The sequence below is a fragment of the Haemorhous mexicanus genome, chromosome 1, assembly GCF_027477595.1.
Source record: "Haemorhous mexicanus isolate bHaeMex1 chromosome 1, bHaeMex1.pri, whole genome shotgun sequence".
NCBI lineage: Eukaryota > Metazoa > Chordata > Aves > Passeriformes > Fringillidae > Haemorhous > Haemorhous mexicanus.
In genome coordinates this window covers 114,996,787-115,018,229 of record NC_082341.1, presented here as the reverse complement: position 1 = coordinate 115,018,229, position 21,443 = coordinate 114,996,787, and the positions used below count along the sequence as shown (strand labels likewise).

At 40.9% G+C, this 21,443-nt stretch overlaps 1 protein-coding gene across 2 annotated transcripts in view; it reads left to right on the top strand.

Moving 5' to 3' along the window:
* Positions 1–21,443, top strand: part of GAREM1 (GRB2 associated regulator of MAPK1 subtype 1) — a 101,711-nt gene that overhangs the window by 9,456 nt on the left and 70,812 nt on the right. For both annotated transcript variants that reach the window (XM_059859990.1, XM_059859999.1), the window contains one exon: positions 13,237–13,377. In XM_059859990.1, the coding sequence (XP_059715973.1) occupies positions 13,237–13,377 (141 nt within the window). Of the gene's footprint in view, positions 1–13,236; positions 13,378–21,443 lie in introns of those variants that run through there.

The window sequence follows — 21,443 nt, the reverse complement described above, 5'->3', positions numbered from 1 at the left end:
TTTTCTTAGCCCACATTGATTGCTGGTTTGACCTAGAGAATGAGAGTGGGAAGCTGTGTATTTGTAAGAATAATAGTAATCCTTGTCAATTTGTGATATGATGTGATGAGCCAAAAGGAGAATCTTAGGTGCGTAGCCTTGCTGAAAGACTGGCTTCCAAAGCACTTAATTATATTCCTGCTGCTTTCTTAACAGTTTTTGTTTAGGCTTCTATGTATTCAAAGGACAAACTGCCCTGTTTCCTCTTGGAAGAGGTCACAGGCACACACATAGAGTTAAATCTGAGATCTTACCTGAGTTGCACTCACATTATTTCATTATGGTCAGACATTTTTTTTTTCCTGTCTTAATCTCTGAATGTAAAGCAGAAAGCTCATAGCAGTAAAATATAAAAAGCACCTTCACATGTGTGACTCAGAGAGGTGAGAGGGCTCCAAATACAAAATGTAGTAACATGCACGTGTTGCTGCAGCCCCTGGACCCAGGATGTGGCTGCAGACCAGCAGCAAAGCTGTGACAGCACTGCAGCCGAATGTAGGGCAGGATTGGAGAAGAAGAGTTTTCTGTTGCATGTCTTATGGGTTGCAATGTCAGATATCATTTGGATTCCTGTCAATATATAACGAAATATCTTAAGACCAAATTGCCTGTGGGCAAAGATAAATGTGCCCTCAAGGGGAGAGTGAGGCATGATGGGCTTTTTTTATTCACTCTGTGTTCTGCATGCTGCTTACCAAGCCAAAGCTTTCCACAGGAGGGTGGGTTGTTTTTTGTTTGGGTTTTTTTTTTTTTTTTTTTTTTTTTTTTGTGTGTGCCTTCTTAAGGTGATAGAAATATTATCAAAGAGCTGTTATTCGCCTGTCCCTTATGTTTTGTTAAAAGCAAAATCCATTCTTCTGATACTTTACAGCTGAAGTATAGATTTCTCTGAAACAATGGAAATAAACTTTATTTAAGATTAAGACTGTTCTTGATCAGAAAAGGTTGCTGCTTTAAATGTGTTCCTCCTGTTAGTATTCCTGTATTACCCAGATACTGTTCCAGGATGTAAGCAGACCAGAGGTGCCTAATTAGAATTAAACATCCATACTTCTGTCCCTGTATGCAGTCAGCCTATGTTTGAAGAGCCATTACCTGCCTATTAGTGATACTTGAATTTTTCCAGGTTGAGCAGAAGGGGGGTGGGGTGCACATAGCTAAAAAGCAGAGGCAATGGCAGCTCCAACAGTCTGGGTCTGTGTGTGCACAGCCCATTAGTGCCTGCTCGGACTGTGAGGGCACAGGGAGGTGGGCCAGGCCACTGGGCAAGCAGCCAGGTGGCAGCCCCACTTCAGAGCAGAGCTGAACTTTTGTTCACTTCCAGCTGTTTTTATTTCATCCTTAAACCCAGGCAGCAAGAAAGATGAGAGACAAATTAAATTGTAATGATGAGTTCTCTGAAAGCCAAAGAAAACTATGCCTGAGCAGCTCCTGTGTTTGGGGTACTTAATTTTAATTGGGAACTTGTCCAAGATGCCCTAAGTTCAAGCAGGGATCACTGCTGTGCAACACAAAGTGCTGTGGTGTCACTTTAGGACTTGGGATAGATAATGAGAGGCTAGAGCATGTTTACTTGGATGCTATTTTAAAATATCATCTAATTATAAATAACTGTCAATGAGAGCTTCCCAGCTCTCATGCTGTGCCCAGGAAAAGTCTGAATGAATAGACTGTTTCTCTGTCTGCCAGGACAATCTGGAATCAAATTCTAGCTCTTAAATCCACGAGGTTGGTAGGGTTAACATTTTCTTCATCGGCATCTCAACTCCAGGGAGCTTTACCCAGCCTTCCCTGACCTCACTGCCCAAGACCTGTGCAGCAGCCAAAGGTGTGCAGCTGCCTCTGGCTTGATCAGCTGAAGCAACCACTCTGTATCTGTGCTTGGACATAAATAGGAAGTCAGTGACACTGTGTTAAGTGCAATACTAAATGCTGACCTCCCACCTCTTAAGTATTAACCTTCTCCAGCTGGGCACCTGATGCTAAACAGGCGCTTGGAAGTGTGTTCTCCAATGGACCTCACAGTATTTATAGGCACATCTATCTGAGCAGGAGCTCTCTAGAATGAGGAATGCCTGCCTCTAGTGAAAGAGAACCTCAGTTCTCTGAATGAAGTACTTAAAGGAGCTTATTTGTATGGCAGCAAACTGCTCAGAGATCTCGTTACTGCTGTGTTTTTCCTTTGGTCAGGTGGTGCTGTTGTTCTCTTTACCTATCAGACTGCTTTTGAAATTTCCAGGCCTGGTGCCTTCACGGCAAAGGGCAGATAAATATTTTAACTTTTTTACACCTTTGATGTTGACTTTTTTTGAATGAGAATTCAAAATGGAAAATTAACGACACATGGGATCAACACAATTCCTTTCTCTCACTCCCTATGGTAACAATAAACTAGGCTGGAACCTCTCTTGCATGCAATGAAAAGTTTATTTAGCTTTTTCCTCAAAATTTCTAACCTGTGACCATTTTAAATACTGTTAAACTTGTCATTCCTTGTTGTTTTTCTTAGCACTTCAGATTTGTGGTCTTAGGTGACTTCAAACCCAGAGAGCTCTCTTCTGTAAGAATCTCATTTTAAAGGAATTGAGTGGTTGTATGATTTTTTTTCCCTCCTTTTTTTACAATGACAAATAGTTGCCACTTATAGTTGGCAGTTATTCAACACGTTGCAGAGTATCAGAATAGTTTAAAGAATTGCTGATATTTTCTAGGCTGTTGTAAGTAACCATGGTGTTTGTTTTGTTTGATTAATCATAGAATTAAATCTGTCATGAGGATACAGCAAATCTGCAGTTACATCTGATGATGCTCAATATTAATAAGAAGAGTAATTATGGTAGCAACAGAAAGTTACTCTGTTTTGGAATATGAATGTTAAGATGTTGTTGTACTGAGTGGTTTTTTCCCCCTGTGTGGGAGTGAAGAGCAGTCTGTGTTGAAAGATGTGTTTTGGCTTGTTTGGCTTGAATTCATAAAAAGTAAGGTTTTTCATTCTGGGATGTTAGTTCTGAAGGCTTGAAATAAACACAAACAAAGCTCAATGAAATCTGTGTTGTTACTACTCTTTCTTTTTTTTTTCTCACTAGTTCTCTTATGAACACAAAGAAAGCAAGATGCCAAGGTTCAAACTGTGAGATTGCTGAAGTCAGCAGAGAGTTTACCGTCAGTGGCAGTGGCACCAAAATTCCAGTTACTGCTTATTTAAAATATTTGTCCTTCTCTTCCCTGCAGTAGGTCAAACAGGTTTTTTTGAAGACTCACTGAGATGCTGTCTCTGTATATTTGCAGCTAGGGAAAAGCTTGCCTTGGAACAAACTGGATTTTTCAGTGGATTAATCTGTCCCATAGCTTTGTAATGAGATTATGGTTTATGCTGATTTGTTGCAACAGTACTGGTATATCCAGTCATTCCAATAGCAAAATTCTAATCCTAGAGAAATAAACCTGTCGTCTTGCTGGCAGGCATAAAAAGAATAGGTGGTTGGGAGTCTCTGCTCTCTTGTTAGGTATTAGTGGGTGATAGCGTAAGTTCAGCATGAGTTGGATTGAAGCAATTTGATTTTATCAGGCTTTTGCAGAGGGATTGGGGATTGCAGAAATAAAGCCTTATCTCCTTTCTCTTGATTGTGAAATATTTAATGGTGGCCCAGAGCAAAGTCTGATCACAGTACTGTGAGGCTGAAGGATTACATCAATGCGCAAAGTACCCCAGGTAGTAATAGAAGGCAGTCTGGGGGTGATGCTGTCCTTGCTCCTTCCTCGCTGAGCAGGTAGGCTCAGTGAAGCAAGCTGCATTCCTGTTCAGACAACTGAGAGTTGTTTTAGTGCAGCCAACAGCAGCTGTGTTTCATCTGGGGTGTACGGTGGCAAGAGGCTTCATCTGGGACAAACTGTTTCTTGGGTAGATGCATCTTGCCCAGCTCTCCCTGAAGCTGCAGGAAGATTCAGTGTCCCTCCTTCCACCATCCAAGGTGGAGACAAGTGTAACTGCTGGTGGTAGACCTTGCTGCAGATGAGCAGCTTTTGGGCAGCTCTGGATGAGGTTGGACAAGTCTCATGGACATTTCCTACATTGTCTCAGCAGTGAATTAATGAAGAGATGATGTGAAATTGTTGTTGAGTTTGTGAGGCACAACCTGAGCTGGCTTTGATGCCTAGCTCTCAAATAAAAATATTTTTTAAACTTCTTTTTCCAAACTCTTTTTGTGGTTAAAAAGCAACTCTGAACACCAGTAGGTTGAGTCTTAATCTGGCAGACAGCACAGAAAAATTTTGACTAATTTTATCTGAACTTCCATGCTTACAACTTTTTCCCACTTCTTGTTTTTGGCAAAAGAAGGAAGAATGTAAGTCATCTTAAGATCAAATTAAGTATGAATCCTTATGCTGTCAAAGGAAACTTTTCACCCACTGGAAGACATGAAGTCTGTGCTGCTGATGGAAGGTCAAGTCAGTATTGCTTTGGGTTTATTTTTTTTGGATAGAGGAGTGTTAAGTTGCAGTTTGAATCATGACAGAAATGCTCGTTGATCCAGATAATGGGAAGCAGCACAAATGAATGTGCTGCAGGAATGGAAGTGTTAAATGGAAGCACATATTGAAAACTACTTGGGAATTTGTTTGAGAAGGAAGAAGGGAAACTGAAAAGTGAGGCTGATTATCAATAGCCCTAGATATAACTGGAATATTTTTCTAGAGCTTTGTGTTGAAAGCTCAAAAGATTGTGTAGCTGGGTACAGAGCTTTCTGTTTTCATCTTTTCCACTGTGCTCAGACACAGAAAGTCAGTTGAGACCACTGTCAGGCTTGCCTAATGAATCTGCCCACTTTAAATTAAAAATTTAGTACACTACATTATATAGCCCTGAGATGTTTAAATTTTAATGTGGTTTGTTTTGGTTGGGTTGTTGGTTTTTTTTTTCATCCTACTCCTAGAAACTACAATATTTGCTCCTAGAAATTATAATATTTACCCTTTTAACTTACTGGCAGTCTGTATTTAGACTTCACATGATATACTCCCACGCAGGTTGCTGTGCTTTCTTTTAAACAAGGAAGTTCCTCTGATCAGCTTGATTTTAATTTTTTAATCAGCCTTTTCTTGTGTCTGTATGAGATCAGAAAGTCAGACTGATAACTTGAAGTGGCTTTCAGAGAAGGTTTTTCTTCAGTAGTAGTGTTTTCTCCAATTGCAGGCTCTTTCTACTTCTCTGCCATTAGACATTTAATGTAAGAGTAACTCTTTTGAGCATCTGTTCAGTCACAGTGACAATAAAATTAAAAAAAAAATTAGATATTTTTTGTAGGTCTAATGTTGCTACAAGTGGGCTTTATCATGTAGCAAAATATTTCTGGGGTGTTCTTCCCCTTCCTTTAAGGAGCATTACAGTGATGTGAATTTTTCCCTACAAATTTCCTTTGCTACTTCAGACTTGAAAAATTCAGATGCTCTTCTCTACCTAATGAACTTTTTCTTCTGACCTACATCACAGACCAGTGGTTTTGCCAAAGAAATAGCACTGACAGGTTGAACAGCTCAATGGAGATTTGACTCAGTAACAGAGGACAGTGCCAAAGCTTAAGCAAGCAAACCACCCTAATTTAATATTTATTAGTCTTTGACATTCATTGAGGTGCATCTCCATAGATAAAACACCCAGCAGATAGTCTGCAGTATGATGCAGTGTGCAGAAAACAAAAGGTTTGATTTTCTCCTTCCACCCTCCCTCAGAGTTCAGATGGAGTTCTCATAAGGAGAGGTGGCACAGCCTGCTAAATAATTATAAAATAATTTGTCCTAATTTAAATATTCAGACTTAGCAAAAACTTTTTGCTTCTTCACCCGAAACGTAAATCCCAAAGTCATCATTATAAAAGAAGAAAGCTGTAAGTATCAATGAAATGATCTGTAGGAGAAGAGGCAGCTGTTGTGCCAGTGAGATGCTGTGGCAGTAGCACAGCTGAGTGCTGGGGGTGGTGAAGGATCCTGTGTTGACAGCACTGTGCAAGTCGGATGGAAGCTGTCCCGTTGCAGGGAACTTGGAGTTCTCTTTCAATAGCTTGTTGCCCATGCTAACACTCTGAGGCTTTTTTTTGTGTAAGTTTTTTCAGAGAACTTGCATTGTTAATCCCATGAAAGCAACAAACTCAGTGCAGTGCTGCTTGAGTGCTACTGGTGCTTCTGTGTTTCCCTGAATCAAATGAGTACAAATTCAAATCAACAGTGAATGCTCTTTGTGATGCAGCCTGGTGTACATATTTTTGTTTTTGCTTACTTGGTTTGTGTGGGACAAGAAGTTGCCATCTGCTGGTTTTTTGTGGATGTTATGCCTCGTTTTTTGTTGTGTTGTATTTTAAGAGATCAGAAGCCCAAACAAACAACTGGCTAAACTAGAACTAAAGTGCTGAGACCTCTTTGAAGATTTTGTAAAGGATTAGCCCACCAGTGAGAGGAAACAAAGATTCTCAGATAAGAATGGCTCTGGAGTTATGATTGATCTTTTCTTTCTTTTTTTTTTTTTAAGACAAAAAAATGCTGTGGTACCCAGCCTTATTTTAACACCTGGTGGTACTGCAGACATACCTTGGAAAGGCTTGCAGGTACCTGTGGTGCTCCCAGACCCTCATTGCTGAGGAGACGGAAGTGTGTGTGATGCCTGCAGTTCACAGCTGCTCACAGGTGCTGGGTGTTTCTGACCTGTGTGTGGTCTCTTCGGGTGTGCTGTCTCATCAGTGCTCAGCCCTGAGCTTCTGGTTTTTAGATGGGGTCTCCCTCAAGCTTTTGTGCTAGAGGAGGCCTTGGCTTCATCTTTTACTTTCTGTGGATCTCCCAATAAGATGAAAAGAAAATTTAATTCATCTTAAGGTGTTACCGTGTGTGGGAGCTATGTGACTAGCTGTGTCTGTTGAAACACAAATTTGCCTTTCCAGAAACAAGACAGCTTTTATTAGTTTGCTAGTGACAGATTTTGTAGGTTCCTTCTTTTGCCATGAAAAGCAGCACTGGCATTTATATTTCTGCTAGCAGTGTGACCTCCCTCTGACCCAAAACATCTCTTTGCACAGAGCCATGCAAGTCTGTAATACTGTCTTTTTTTTTTTTTTTTTTTTTTGTAACAAGAGATAGATTATAACTTCGTTTCATACTGTGTGGGGCTGTCCTTTTGTTTTCATGATGGGGTAGGTTAATGTTAAGGTTTATCTTAATGCAAGGCTTGTTTGGTCCTCAGCTAGGGAAGGTCCAGGCAAGCTGCATGCCCAGTGAAGCACATAGTGTGTGAGTAGGGCTCTTCAGTGCAATGGGAGCATGATGAGTAAGTAAGAACCTCACTGCTTTCTTTTTTCTGGCTTCTGATAGTGTTGCTTTCTCTCAGTTTTCAGTTGTTGCCAGACAGACCTCCTCCCCTTGTAAGACTAGCCACATGCTGATAGTTCTGTCTAATTATTTCACAGCATAGGTGCTCACCTGATCAGCCAGCCACCTCTTTTTCCAGTTGACATGTCATTCCTAGCAAATGTTAGTGGAAATTTGAGGGGGAATAAGGTGGATGTTATTCCATTGTGTGGTTTGGTAGGTACCTGGCTGAGCACCCAGTCATGATTTTTAATGTTGCTGAGATTTTTCTATGTAATGATATGTAGTGTGATTATGGAACAGTAGATGGAATAATTAAACTCACCACCTACTTAACTGACCAAGACAGTCCGGGTGATGCACTTAATTGTACGGCATCTGTTACCTTGCATGCAGATGGTGTTCAGGCTTAATGAAAACACATGGCCCTGAGTCTTGCTGAGTTTTCCCTGGGGTTTTCCCGGGCATCTTTTTCATCAGTTATTTCACAAAAGCCATCTTAAGTCTCTTGTGAGCTCCTGGTTCTTTTCTGTAAGCCTTTTCATCCCAGAAAGAGCAAGTTCAGGGTGCTTGAGCTGATGTGCAAGGGACAGCACTAAGCTCACTTTGCAGTCTTCTGTGATGAATGAGTGGAATGTGTCCATAACCATCTTCCTGGCAGGAGGAAATGGTATCTAGCTCATCTGGTGTGTGTAAATGGAATCTCTTGTGTTACTGGAACCTTGCATGTGACGACTTCTCTTTCTCTGAATTATCTTGTTACCTACTGTTTTAATGTCTCCAGATGCAAAGCTTGTGCTTTAAGGCGGTGATGCAAGCTCTTAGCCACAATGACAAAGTATGTGGCATTATAAAGCATTTATATTCCTGTACATCACTGCCTATTTTTAGCTGTGTAGTTTCTGTGAGTGAGTGAGTGAGTCATGTTGGCCTGAACATTTTGCAGTGACTTGAATGTTAGTTTTTCCAATATTAGGAGGAGAACCATAAAAGTTTTGTTGTTGGTTTGTTGGTTGGTTCTTTTCATTTGTTTCATGAATTTTCTTTAGTGGTTGGTGTTGAAAAGTCATTGTTGTCTTTGGCAAGCAGAGTACATGGGACCTGTGAGTTTTCTGTTGTGGACTGTAATGGGACATTAGGAAAAGGCTTTTCTCTGAGAGGGTGGTCAGTCACTGGAACAGACTTTCCATGGAAGTGGTCAGAGCACCAAACCTGTCAGAGTTCAAGGAGGTTCTTGATGATACTTACCCATATGGTTTAGTTTTAGGCAGTCCTATGAGGAATGAGCACTTGGGCTTGATGATCCTTACAGGTCCCTTCCAACTTGAGATATTCTGTGATCCAGGAGGAAGCAAAGAGGAGACAGGAGTGCTCAGACCCTTCAAAACTGAAGTGGTCTTCAGTTCTTGTCCTGAGGCTTTGGGGGAATTCATAGACATTTTGGAATTGTGAAATGCTAAACTAAATAAAAATGCACGTGTCTTTAGAAATTAGGCAGTGACAGCAACTTGCAGAAATGTCTCTTTTCAGGAGAAATTACTTTCTTTCTGTGCTGCAGGATAGATATATATAAACTCATTCCCTGCAAGTAGTTGACTTCTGTTTTATCACCTGGTTCTCAAAAAGTACAGGTGAAGACATAATTTCATCTCTGAATTTGTAGATGAAGGTATCCTTTTCCTCCTTCATCAGTCTTGCTACAGTTGTTAGCTGTTAAATTGGAATTGGAATATTTACAATGACAGAGTCAAGATTTGCCAAATATGGATGATCCAGTTTCAGAACTAGAAAGAATTATTAAAGTAGTATTGGTATTTAATAAGCATGGGACTCTTGATTAAGGAATTACCTTTTTTGCAATGACTGTATCAACATGTGAATGATTTTCCTTTCCTGATTAGTGTTTCCCCTGCAAGTACCCTTCAACAAGCGTGGTGTTGGCAATATTAGAGGGTTTTAGGAATTGTACAGAAATGTGTCATGCAATTAAAAAATTATCGTGAATCTTATTCACTATAATGCAGTGAACACCTGAAGACCTATTACAGTGCTGTTTTGGTGGTGCTAAGTGAAGTACCCAGAGATTGATTGTGGTTGGAGTGCTTGTGGGAGATCAGCTTGTGTTGGAACATACTGGCTTTCAGTATGTTCCAAGTTTTCAGTTTAGGGGTGTGAGGCTTTTAATCTCAGGCAAGGATGGGTGTTGACACTTGATTTAGGGTTTAGGAGCTGCTAGCGAATCATGGGTGTCTTAGTCTCAGGCATTATTATGAGTAAACTTGACTCATATTTTGGAAGGAGGTAGGCAGCTTGGGGAAAGGTGGGGAACTGCATGTGGTAGTTCATTGCTTCTCTTGACTTTTATTTGGGGGAGTAAAAGACCAGCACAAGTATTTGCCTGTCAATTCTTTGTAGTGGTTTAATTATATGGCAGGCATGTGGGGCAGGGAGGAGAGGGTGAAAAGATAGAGCAGCTAATCCACACTGGATCATCAGAGACAAAACTGTTACTAAAGATGAATGACCTGTGTTCTCTGTTTCTTCATGGTGTCTTATTTTTATGTAAGCAGCAGCCTAGGAGTGTGTTGGATAGGTGAGAACTGAGTTCTCTCCCACACAGCCAAAATGTGATTAATGAAAGGCTTGCATAACTTATGCCACTGCAGGGGGGGGGAGAATCAGATGGAGTGCGTGTGGCTGTTGTGCAAGGTGTGGTTGGCTGAGAGAAGTGTAAAGGGATAACTGAGCTTGGGCTGGGTTGGGTTGGGACAGGAGTCTTGTAGCAAGGGTCAGAGGGTCTCCAGCCTGGAAAGTCCTCCCCTCCAGGAAGAAAGCACTTTAAAATCAGTGAGCAAGTCTTATGGGGGAGACAGAGTAGAAGAAAAGGGAAGAAAGAAGTGAAGCTTTGTCATGTTTTCCTTGCATAGATTGGATACCATGGTTGGCCAGGTATTTGAGAGTCCTCTAATCCCTTGGTGACAAGGAGCCTCTTCCCATAAAGCAAACCCCAGGAATCTGTCTCGCCAATGGTTAGGAAAGATCAGGGCTTGGTAAGGGCAGACCTGCCCTTTGTTTAGGAGCCAAGGGGAGTGTCAACTCCTTGTCACATCTGCTTCACCTTGTCTCCTCCAGTCTCCTGTGGCAAAGCACGGAATTCATTTCCGATGTAATCGGTTGCAGCAAATAATTGGTGTAATGAGAATTGTGGTTTCCAAGGTTCTGTTTAAGAAAATACAGCTACTTCCAGCTGCAGACTCAGTGATGTAGTCACTCTTGGGCCTGCCTTACTAATCTCTTTTTACACTCACCTGTCCCACCCAGTTTTAGTGGAGCAACCACTTAAACAGATCGCAGCATGTGAGCCATGTCTGGAAGCACCTTTTCATAATGGGTGTCTTTATTTTCCTGAGAATATCTTCCTCAGATTCTTCGAGGGTGACCCATACTGTAATTATTCCCCTGCAATTCTGGGTGTAGAGTCCAGCCTCCCTTTAGCTAATATTCTGAAATTATACCTACAGATTATAAGGCAGAGAAAATGTATATCTAAGATGCTTTGTGTTTTATTCCAAATTTGTTCACCACTGTTAGTGAAACTAGTAAAATACTAGGTCTTCCCTTGGGTATCATTGGTTGGATTTTGTTGTGGGACAGAATTATTACTTGTTGCCACAGATTATAGGAAGCAGGAGTGTAACTTTCAAAACTGAAACATGAGTTTCAAATAACACCATTTATTGTTATTATTACTGTTACTGTTGTTATTTTTATTGCGCTTTCCCTCAAAATCATAAAACTTTGCAGCAAGCTGAAGGTAATTTTATACATATTAGAGGTTGCCCTGTAAGCAGAAAACAGGAGATGCTGGCAGTCTGATAATTTGCTAAAACTTAGCAGATGCGTAATTCCTTCAGCAAATATATCTGAATTTCTTTCAAGATATGGATGGGAAAAGAGTTCTCTGGTGCTGCATGGTAATTTTGCCACTCTTCCCTAGGCTTTACTGGTACTAAGGAGCTTTGTATACTTTCTGACTTCTTAATTTTTTTTTTTTTTGTTTCTCCTCTACACCCCCATCATCACAGTTTACCCATGGTTATAAGTTAAAGACACAAATGGGCAAAGCAGGAATGTTTTTAAGGTTTAACAGGCCATGGAACAGCAGACCCATGGAAGTCCATCTATTGGATTCTGCAGGTTTGGCCATGTTCTTCCTTGCTTAGCCAGATCTGAGTTTTTGGAGGAAACAAGCAGAATCCTGTGGCCAAAGGCTGTCAGAGCAGATGGCCGTAATGGTCTCTTCTGATTTAAAATCTTAACAATTCTCACACACACCAGTTGCTCTGTTCAAAATCGTGTAGGAGGGTGCTTTCTGATAGAATGGGAGCATGAAATCAGGCAGGAATGGGCTATGTAGAAGCTGTTGCCTACGGTGGAAGAGTGCCTGTTGCAGGCAGAAAAAAAGCTCAGTGGGAAGTAGCTCTCCTCTGCAGAGACTGAACAGAAGAAATGTCTGCTGCCCCAGGTTGAGGAAATTCTCATTCTTCCACTGAATTTTAGGAATATCAGGACAATGTGGAGAAAGTTCAGTTTTTTGGAGTAACTGAAGGGGATGAGTTTTGTCCAAACTCGATTCCAGGGCTAAACTATTTGTGTTATTTTTGGCTGTGACTGCAGAGAGCTGGTAGGGGAGAGAAGGAAAATGAAATTTAAAGTTTCATTATTCTTGGACCATGTTTAGTGTCTACTGAGTGTTCCTGAAAGTCCAAGTGAGTGCTTCAAAGACACCAGGAGAAAGGCTGGTTTTTTGTGTGCTTAATGCAGAAGTGTACTGAGCAGGACTGCAGGTGTGTAAGAGCAGTTCTGATGATACACTGAACAGTTTCCTGCTCTGTGAAATTTTGTTCACTTATCATATCACACTTGAGATGTGTGGCTGGCACTTTAAGTGGTCTGTCTAATATGGCTCTTGCAATTGCTGGGAAACCCAGCAGAGCACTCTAGACCTGATCATGCATTGCAAGCTGTAGAACAGGGGAGGATACTGCAGAAATGCCAAGTTGTGAGGGGCAAGGGAAGAAAGGAGAGCTGGATCTTTGGCTGTGTTTGGGGTGGTTTTGACAGACACCAGATTAGAAAAGTATGAGAGAGTGCCTTAGCCAGGTGAGGAGCATGTTGTCTGGGTAGGCTTCTGGTTGAATTTCAGAATGAGAGGGGACTTATATGTTTGTGAAATTTTTTTTAAAATATTAATTTAGTTATTCATTTCTCTTCCTTAAGTGATAGGATTAAGTTTATAGACATCTGAAAGGCTAATTTAACCGTGGCTTGCAAAGGGATAGAATGACAAAGATGAAATCTCTGTGTCTGAAAGTGTGATATCCAGTTACTACTGTATGATAGTGTGATGCTTCTCTTTTAAAATATGGAAATGTGTTGGTTTTTTTTTTTTTTTTAATTTAAAAACTAAAGGACCTCTGGAGTATTTGTATCGAGTGAGATAGGCAGACTGAAAGGGGAATATGAAAAGTGTGTTGCAGAAAGTTGAAAAAGGAGCCCCAGAGCCACTACTGAGTAATCTGGATTGCATCTCTGTGATATTGTATGTGTGCACTGAGGTGTTTTGCTTCATGTTTGTTTTCTGGAAGGTAAGGTGCTTAGGTTGCAAAAGTGAATACTGGATAGAGTTGAAATTTACTTAATTGCATTTTTAATTATCAAAAACTCTGGAAAAAAATAAACACCAATAAGATTAAAATGCTTGTTGTGATGTTTTCTTAATTCATCATGCAGTAAGTGTGGTTTGTTTTCTTTTTTAAAAAAAACCCTACATCTGTTTTACAGGAGAAACTATAGAAGGTCTTCGGGACAGCGATTATCTTCTGATCCATTCGTGTCGGCAGTGGACAACAATTACAGCTCACAGTCTGGAGGAGGGTCACTACGTCATAGGGCCAAAGATAGAAATCCCTGTACATTATGCAGGTAAAGCTAATGTTCACCTGAAATACAAATTCAAACATAATGAATTGCCTACCACTCATACTGATCATTATATTTGCGAGAATGAAGCTAAGCCTCTCATGCCATCGTCTGTGAGTTAACTTTTTAGTAATGTTACAGAGCAAGAGATACTGACTTGCTTGCAGGGCTGCTAAACAGATGTATTTCATTGAGCAACACATTGACAGAACACGTAGCTGTGTAGAGGAATTGATTTCAATTTGAGCATAATGAGTTGCCAGCACTTCTCATGTGTGAATGTGGAGACACAAGTGTGAAAGTTTGAAATTGCCTTGAAATGTTTGGTCAAAGATAGAATAGATTTTACATTCAGGCTGGGGGGGGGAGGATTTTCTGATGTTTCCATGTTAAACACCAGGGACTCTTCATAGTAATACTGCAGTTTTAAACTAATGCTCCTCAGTAGTGCCTTATCTGTGTCTGCCTTCTTGGGTGATAGAGTAATACTGTTGTTCCAAGTAGCTATGATCCAACTAATCTATATGTATTTTATGATTTAAAATTATTTTTACTTTGCTAGGAAATTATTTTTAATACTTTTTCCTGCTATTTAATGTTCTTATTCACAAGCTGAACAGAACAGTACAATGAGTGGGAACTGCTTAAGTTACAGCAGTAGATGGAAAACTTTCAGAGTTGGGAAGTGTGAACTGAAAGAGCCATGGCTACAAAGTAAAGATGTGGGTTTAGAGTTTTAATTAGTCTTCTGTATAAACAGTTATCAATTGAATAATGTGCTTGGCTCTGCTACAATCTCCTTTAAAGCCCTGTGCACTGAGGGTGTGCTGAGTTGGACAAGACCTGGCTGAGTTGCTTTGTGTCAGTCACACCAGTGCTGCAGCTGCAGGGATGCACCCTATTCCAGTGATGAAAATTCCACCACTTGCCTTCTTAGGTACTCTTTCTCCTTGGAGTTCAGTGCTGGAATGTTAATTTTTCTAAGATATGCTGAAAAGCTTTGGTCTGATGCATATAGTGTCATAATGCATGTGGCTTTAAAACTCTCTGAAGTTAACTTTCTTAGGATAAACATTTTCTAGTGCTTATACTTAGTAATGTTGATTCTTTTTTTTTTTTACACCTCCTGGCTGCATAAGCTCCAGTGGTGTGGACAGATAAACACTTCACTTCCTTTGAACTGAATACTGTGTTTTAAAATCCTTACACTGATTCCTGGAAGGAGAATGGAAAATAAAATGGTTAATGGCATAAGAGATCTTAGGGGGTTTACTGAAGGCTTGATTTGGGTCTTCATTTTTAAAGTTAACAAAGATATGCTAAGCAGGGTTTCCTGACTCTTCATGTTTCCATTCATTCATATCTTAAATTTACACAGACACCAGCAAAATAAAAATCTGTCCCCTGAATACTGCAAAAGTGTCAAAGAAAAGTGCTTTTCTTCCTGGCTTGTGTTAATGCAGGAAAAGAGGGTATGTTTAGTTAGCAAAATATGTTTTGCTGTCAAAGAAAGTTCCCTGCCACAAAACTCTCATGAATGAGATGAAAATTCCTGAAAGTTCAGAAGCTTCCACCTAGTGAGAAACTTACTGAACATGATATGAGCTCCAGTGTTGCCAAAGGAACGTCACAAAAATGGTCTGTGCTAATTGGCAGAACCAGAGCCTGTCTGATGGGCTTGCCTCCATGGAAGGAGAGATGAATCTACGCATGTGAAGGATTAGTTAGCAAAGCACTGCAGTTTGGCACTTGGATGCTGACCTCTAAATGCAGTTAGAGGTGTCTTCCATACCCTAAAGATTAGCTTGTGCTGCTGTGGAGTACCATACAGAGGTGTGTGAGCTGGCACTGAGTGTGCTGTCAGTGCTGCCCTGGGTAGTGCCTCATGTTCCCTTCACTTGGGATCCAGAACTCCCTGCTGGACAGGCCAGGTTTAATGGAGCTGCCTAAGCCAGCATGCTGGGCTGGATTATGGGACTGATTTTTGCATGGTTAAACTTTAAACTTCTGTCAGCTAAAATGTACTACCTACCAGAATGACCCTTAGAGATGGAATATAAGAGTTCATTGAAATGACTTTCAAGGTTTGTTTTGGCTTTAATAGAGTACCTTTTTTTGTTCTTTAACCCTAGAAGAATTTCAATGCCACAAATTGCAACATGATTTTCATTGAAACAGTTGAGCAGGAAGAGACACTGAAACTGATTCTATTTTCCTGAGATTACAGTTTAAGTACCACAAAGTCATCACTCATATACATATTACTGACCATAAAGTAAATCTTATTTTGCTACTTGCTAAATCAGGTTTTGATACACTTATTAAACAATACAATAAAACAAATACAAAAGAAATACAATAAAGCCTTATTAAAGAAGGAGAATGCTGTATTTTACATTTAAGTGAAATTTTATTGCCAGAACCTGAGTTGTGCAGTCTTGCTGGTGGTGCTTTCTCTACTATGAAAGTGCTACCCTGGTTGTTTTTTTGGTGGTGGCAGACATGGTAAACTTTTGCTGTTAAAGATCACATATGACAGTTGTTAGTGTAACCATTCTCTCTTGAACATTCTCTCCAGTCTGCTTCTCTTTAGGGTAAAAATTAAAGTTAATGTAGCATCAAGTTAAATTTTAATGTAATTAAAACCAAATAACTAATGTGTTTCTGGCACTTAAAACAACAAAAGTCTTCACATGCATATGGAATGGAGAGCATATTAAAATTAATGTCCTGATAGTGCCCTGTCTTGGCCTGAAAGAATGGGTTTCACAAGAATCCAAGGTAAACCATCAGAGCAGATAGACATTCCTTTGGTGTTATTTGCTTTCTTCAGGTACACAATTCACACTTGATACTCATAGGAAGGCCTTATCAGCTCTCTGTCTGAACTAGTTATGTTTTGTTCCTGGTACTTTGATATCCTTAAATTCTACTCTAAAAGCAGGTGTTTGTTACCAATAACCTCTAGCTGACATTAAATATTACTGTTAGGTTTTGCTTAGGCAGCACAGTAACCTTTACCTTGATAGATGTTTGCCCTGGTAGCCTCTGGAAAATACTGGTTTGTGATCTCAGTTTGGAAGATACAGGGCCTGTTGGTACTACACTTTGCCGTGCTGAATTACACTGCTGTGCTGTTGTGTGCCAAGAAAGATACTTTTCATTCTTCTGCAGAAGTTCTGCAGAAGATGTGTCCCAGGGACATGCTGGTGACCACATCTCAGACATATTCTGTTATAACTGAGAGGCACTGAAGACACTCTCAGGGTTTTAATACTGTGGCCCTCAGGTGTTGTCTGATTCTTCTTGCATTGCCTTCCAGGACTCTACAGCTCAAAACTATCTTTCTGAGGATTCTGAGGTTTGTGTGTTTGTGTTTCTGAGGATTCATCAGCTCAAGCCACAGAGGTGTTCTTCTCTGACTGTAAATGGCTTGGGTTCTGTTGTAAATGCCTGTGCTAAGTGGCCATAGTTGTTTATGTGTGCAGATTATTGATGTGAAAGTGGATGATCAAGTTGGATGTGGTTGCTTAAAACCTGCTGCACAGGAAAAGTGGCACAGAAGGCTGTGGAGTGTGTGCATACCCCCACCTACACAGTGCAGGCTTCTCTTTCAAAGGCCATGCTAGTGTTGGTGAGTGCATGCTAGGAAAGAAAAAAGTACTTTGGGGTGAATTGGCAGCATCCAGGTCATTTTGCCCCAAATACTCACTCCCGCATTTAATCAAATCATAACAGGACTTTTAATGTCGGGGTTTTTAAGGGCTTTGTCTTTCTTGTTGCAACTGATGGTTCATTTTCTCAACTGTTTGTTTTTTTCCATTCTGAGAGGAAAGCTCTTCCTTTGAGATGATCTTAAAAAGAAAATGACAGACACACAAATGTAAAAATCCTTTTCTTTTTCTGTAGTCTTCTACTCAGTTTTGCCCAGAGTTTGGAGGGAATGCCTCTTATGTCTCTGCTGCCATCTGTGTGCACACAGGAGGCAACTAATAATAAAAATATTTCTATAAAGATACTAGAAAGTAACACCCTACTCCAGGGTGTGCCACACTGTAACACATCCGGGATGTTGAAAATACTCCTGTGAGCTCACACCTCCCTACCACAGACTGAAGGTGTGCAGTTGCTAATACAGAGTAATCACTGGTGTCCTGCTCTGGTTGCTTACCTAAGTGTGCTGATAGCTTTCTTAATGTGTTTTAAATGAGGAAATATAAAACCTTGTCATGTGAACCTTCCACAGGTGGGGTGTTGGATGGGAATGAGTCAGAAGGCCCTTCTCTGGTGTTGGAAGTGTTGTACAACCAACACCCCACTGAAACCTGTTTCTACTGGTTTGATTTGTTAATCAGAGAGCTGTGCCTGCTCCTCCCCGTGTCCTGCTAACACGGAGGAAGACGTTCTCTGCAGGTCCTCTCAGGAGTGAACTTGCCTTGGCAACAGGAGAGCAGCACAGCTCCCTGAGATTTGGCAACATGCAGCTGCAGAAGTTCTCTCTCAGGTCCAAAGGCATGGCTGCCTCCAAGGCACAGTTTGGCCATTCCTGTAGGCTTATTGCTATCCATTCTGGAAGAGCCATCCCTTGGACACTGAGGGAGGAGAGCATGGTGTGAGTTAGGTATCTCCCAGTTGTCTTGAGATGATGACAGTAACAGCAGCTGCTCTTCCTCATTAGCCACCCTGAACCTGCTGCATCGTGGTTCGGGAGGTCTGGAAGAGTTCAGATGTTTCCTTCAGTGATGCTGTGCACTTTGAGATGTTTATCATATGTTGGGTCTTCTGTAGGCTTGCTGTAGAGCTCTCTGCCTGGCCCTGGGGAGAAGAGTGAGCATTAGACTGGCACGCACCCTTTGCTTGTCAGCATTATGGTATCTGCTGCCAGCTTGTGTTGCTTTGGGGACAGAGCCTGCTTAAGTTCAGTTCAGCCTCTCCACTCCCTGAGATGCAATTCAATGCTGTCTGCTGCTCAAGGAAGGTGGTGCTGGACAAAGAGCGCTTTGTCCCGTGCTTTGCCTCCCTTGGAAGAGCGGGTGGTGCCAGGGAAAGCGATGCCTGCTCTTCTCAGTGAGCTGAGCAGCACAGCTCCAATGGGGTAATTTTAAGTTCAAAGAGGTGGGTGAGATCTAAGACAGGGAGCGACACTGCCTTAGAGAGAGAACTGAGTAAAGAACTTAGGTGAGTCCTTTCCAGCCAGCAGGCACACCCCTCCCTGATATGAAATGTTTTGCACTTTAATTTGTGTTTTGCTTTGAACTTGACCTGGCACTGAGCTATCACATAGTTCTCCTGAGGCTTTTGTGCTCTGCAACTGAATTTCACTTTCTAGAGAGCAGGGCCCAAATGCAATGCTCCTGAGAGGCAGGCTGCCATGTGTACGTGGGCTGGTAAATGATTAATGAATGGATATCTTCTTCCTCAGAAGAAAAGCAAGAAAACAACCTACCCACACACTTAATCCCCCCAGTACTCAAGTTTTGTTTAGTTTTTTCTTTTTTTTCTGAAGCTTTGTGCATCTACAAAGCAGTTGGAGGTTTGAAAACTTTTCACAAATACTCCTAATGAAAGAAAGCATTGCCACCAGCTTATAACCTTCATGCTTTTAAAAGAGAAATATTACTTCTGTAGTTCTGAATACTTGACTGTGGGAAGTTTCTTGAGAACAGCAACCTTTCTTTCCCCATAAACATGTAGAAGAAAGTGTATTTGGTATTCATTTAAAAGTCTGACTGTAAAGTAGTGCCTCAGAGAGAGAGGTCATTCATTTTATTGAAGAGTTTGTGCCTCCTCAACTCTGAAATCAGTAATGTCTGTAACACTTCTAATTGCCCATACAGCATCACTACATGCTTTTCTGGCAATGTTTATGCTTTAAAATATATTTATTGACTTGATTTTAGTTTGTTGCTACCTCATTTTCCCCTCAAAGTCTTATTTTTTTTTTTATTCTAGAAAATCACAGCTTTGTAGTCTGGAAATTCTTCATATTCCTGACTTCTCAACCTTGTCACCTTGAAAAACTGAACGGACTCTTCTTATATACAAGCAAATATCCATATTTGTCTTTGGGGTTTTTTTCTCAGAGGGTTACCTTCAAGTTGTCAGACTTTCCCATGGTCCTGTCTGTTATTTCACTTTCTGTGCCCATTTAAATTTTGGCAAACACTTCTCCATTGATCTACAGTGCAATATCAAATTGCAGAATCAAAATGCAGTCAATGAGATTGCTGGCAAAAATTCCTTATTTCTTTTTCATCTCTGGGTGCACTTGTTCTTCCTGTTCTTCCATCTCCCCCTGTTAGCCAGTCTGGTGAAGCAGCAGTTTTTTACCTAATTTTAATGAAATATTCCCCTTTTGTCAGATCACCTGTGTTGGAGAATCTTGTCTACTTTGTGTTTTGTTTTATAACTGCTAAGGAAAGTATACATATGTCTTCTCTTTTTTTTTCTTTTTCCTGTTTCTTTCTTTGTGTATATACAACCTTATGTCTGTGAGACATTCCTGGTATCTCCTACAGAACTTGTACAATTTGCTTGATGTTCAGTTTGGTGGGTGGATATATCAAAGTCTGCATCCAGCTTTTTAATGATACCACATTCCACATTTTTTTAGTTCAAATTTACCTTTCAGATATTTCAGATGGGCCAGACAGCAAAACTGGAACTGCTATAAGAGTCTGCAGCCCTCAAAGACTTTTGCTCTTTGATGTAATGAAAAAAGTGTGATTAATTCACAGGGTAGTGATATTCCAAGCAATGGAGGAAAAGTCTGTGTCCCAGTAGTTCATGAAAAGAAAATGCTTATATTTTCTCTCTTTCTTTCTAACCTGGAGTAAGAGTCTGTGGTTTGTAGGCACCAGTTCTACTCTAAAATGTGCTTGGTTCCATGGGGTTTGCTTGGTGCCTTAAATGGACCAAGAGCTTGTGATGACAGGGATATTTTTCAATCCTGTTACAGTGAGGTACTAGGTGGGAAGAGGTGTATGCTTTTAGATACAGGTGTCTTGCCCTCTTGCTCTCCTCTACCTTGACTTCAGCACAAGTATAATCTCATCCTTGTTTTGAAAAGAAAAGCCCTAAATTTTGCCTCAGCATTGAACTGTGTTTTATTTGTGAGAAGGGAGGTAGGAAGAGAGAGGGAAAATTTGCAGCTTTTACAACTGATGACTCCTAATATCACATGTTCCTCTCAAACTTCCACAGTTCTTGGCTGTTACTCAAAGTCTTCAAACTTAAAACTTGCTGAAATTCAGCTGTGACCTTACAAGCATTCACTGTGAGGTGGTTGGTGGGGTTTTTTGTTTCATTCTGTTTGCTTGTTTCAGATCTCCATGAGCAGCAAAAAAAGCCAAATGGAGTTGCATCAATTAGGAAAAAGTTCTAGAGGCTCGTACAAAAGAAATCAACTGGGGAGGATGACTTTTTGAAAGATTGCAATTGAGGGCAGGGTAGAATAGCAGCCAGGAAACTGGTTCCCAGAAGACTGGGAGATGGCCTGAATCACACAGGATTTGCTTGGCATTGCTTGAATTACTTTGCCTGAGCTCTTGGCTGGTACTGTGGAGTGCTGGGCTCATTTTCATGATGCTGGAAAGACTTAAGTGCTTGGGAGAGGGTGTTAAAAGCTGCCTAACTTAACCACTGGGAAGCTGAGAGAAAAAGGCTGATCCCCACTGGGAATCAGAGGTGTATTCATTGCTGCACTCGAGGTTCTGGTCTGATCCCACATTTCTATCCATTTGAAGCTACCCTAAGCACTAGGTACAAGAAAATTGGAAATGTGGCTCCTGAGTTCCCAAGAGACAGCTGTTCTCCTCTTTCATGAGGTCTTACTTCTGAATTCAGAAGGGAGGAGTTGCATGAACACTACAGCCTACCCAGCTGGTGAGCTCCTGCCAGCAAGGTTGGGGCAGGGAAGCAGTTCCTGTTTCTAGGCACTGAGCAAGGCATGGAAAGAGTGAGGAGCTGCTTCATCCCTTGCCTACCTGACAGGCCTGTAGAAAACCATACAGTTAAAAGTCTTTAAGGATAGTTAAGGAGCTCAAAGAGGATTTCTTAGTCTATACTCT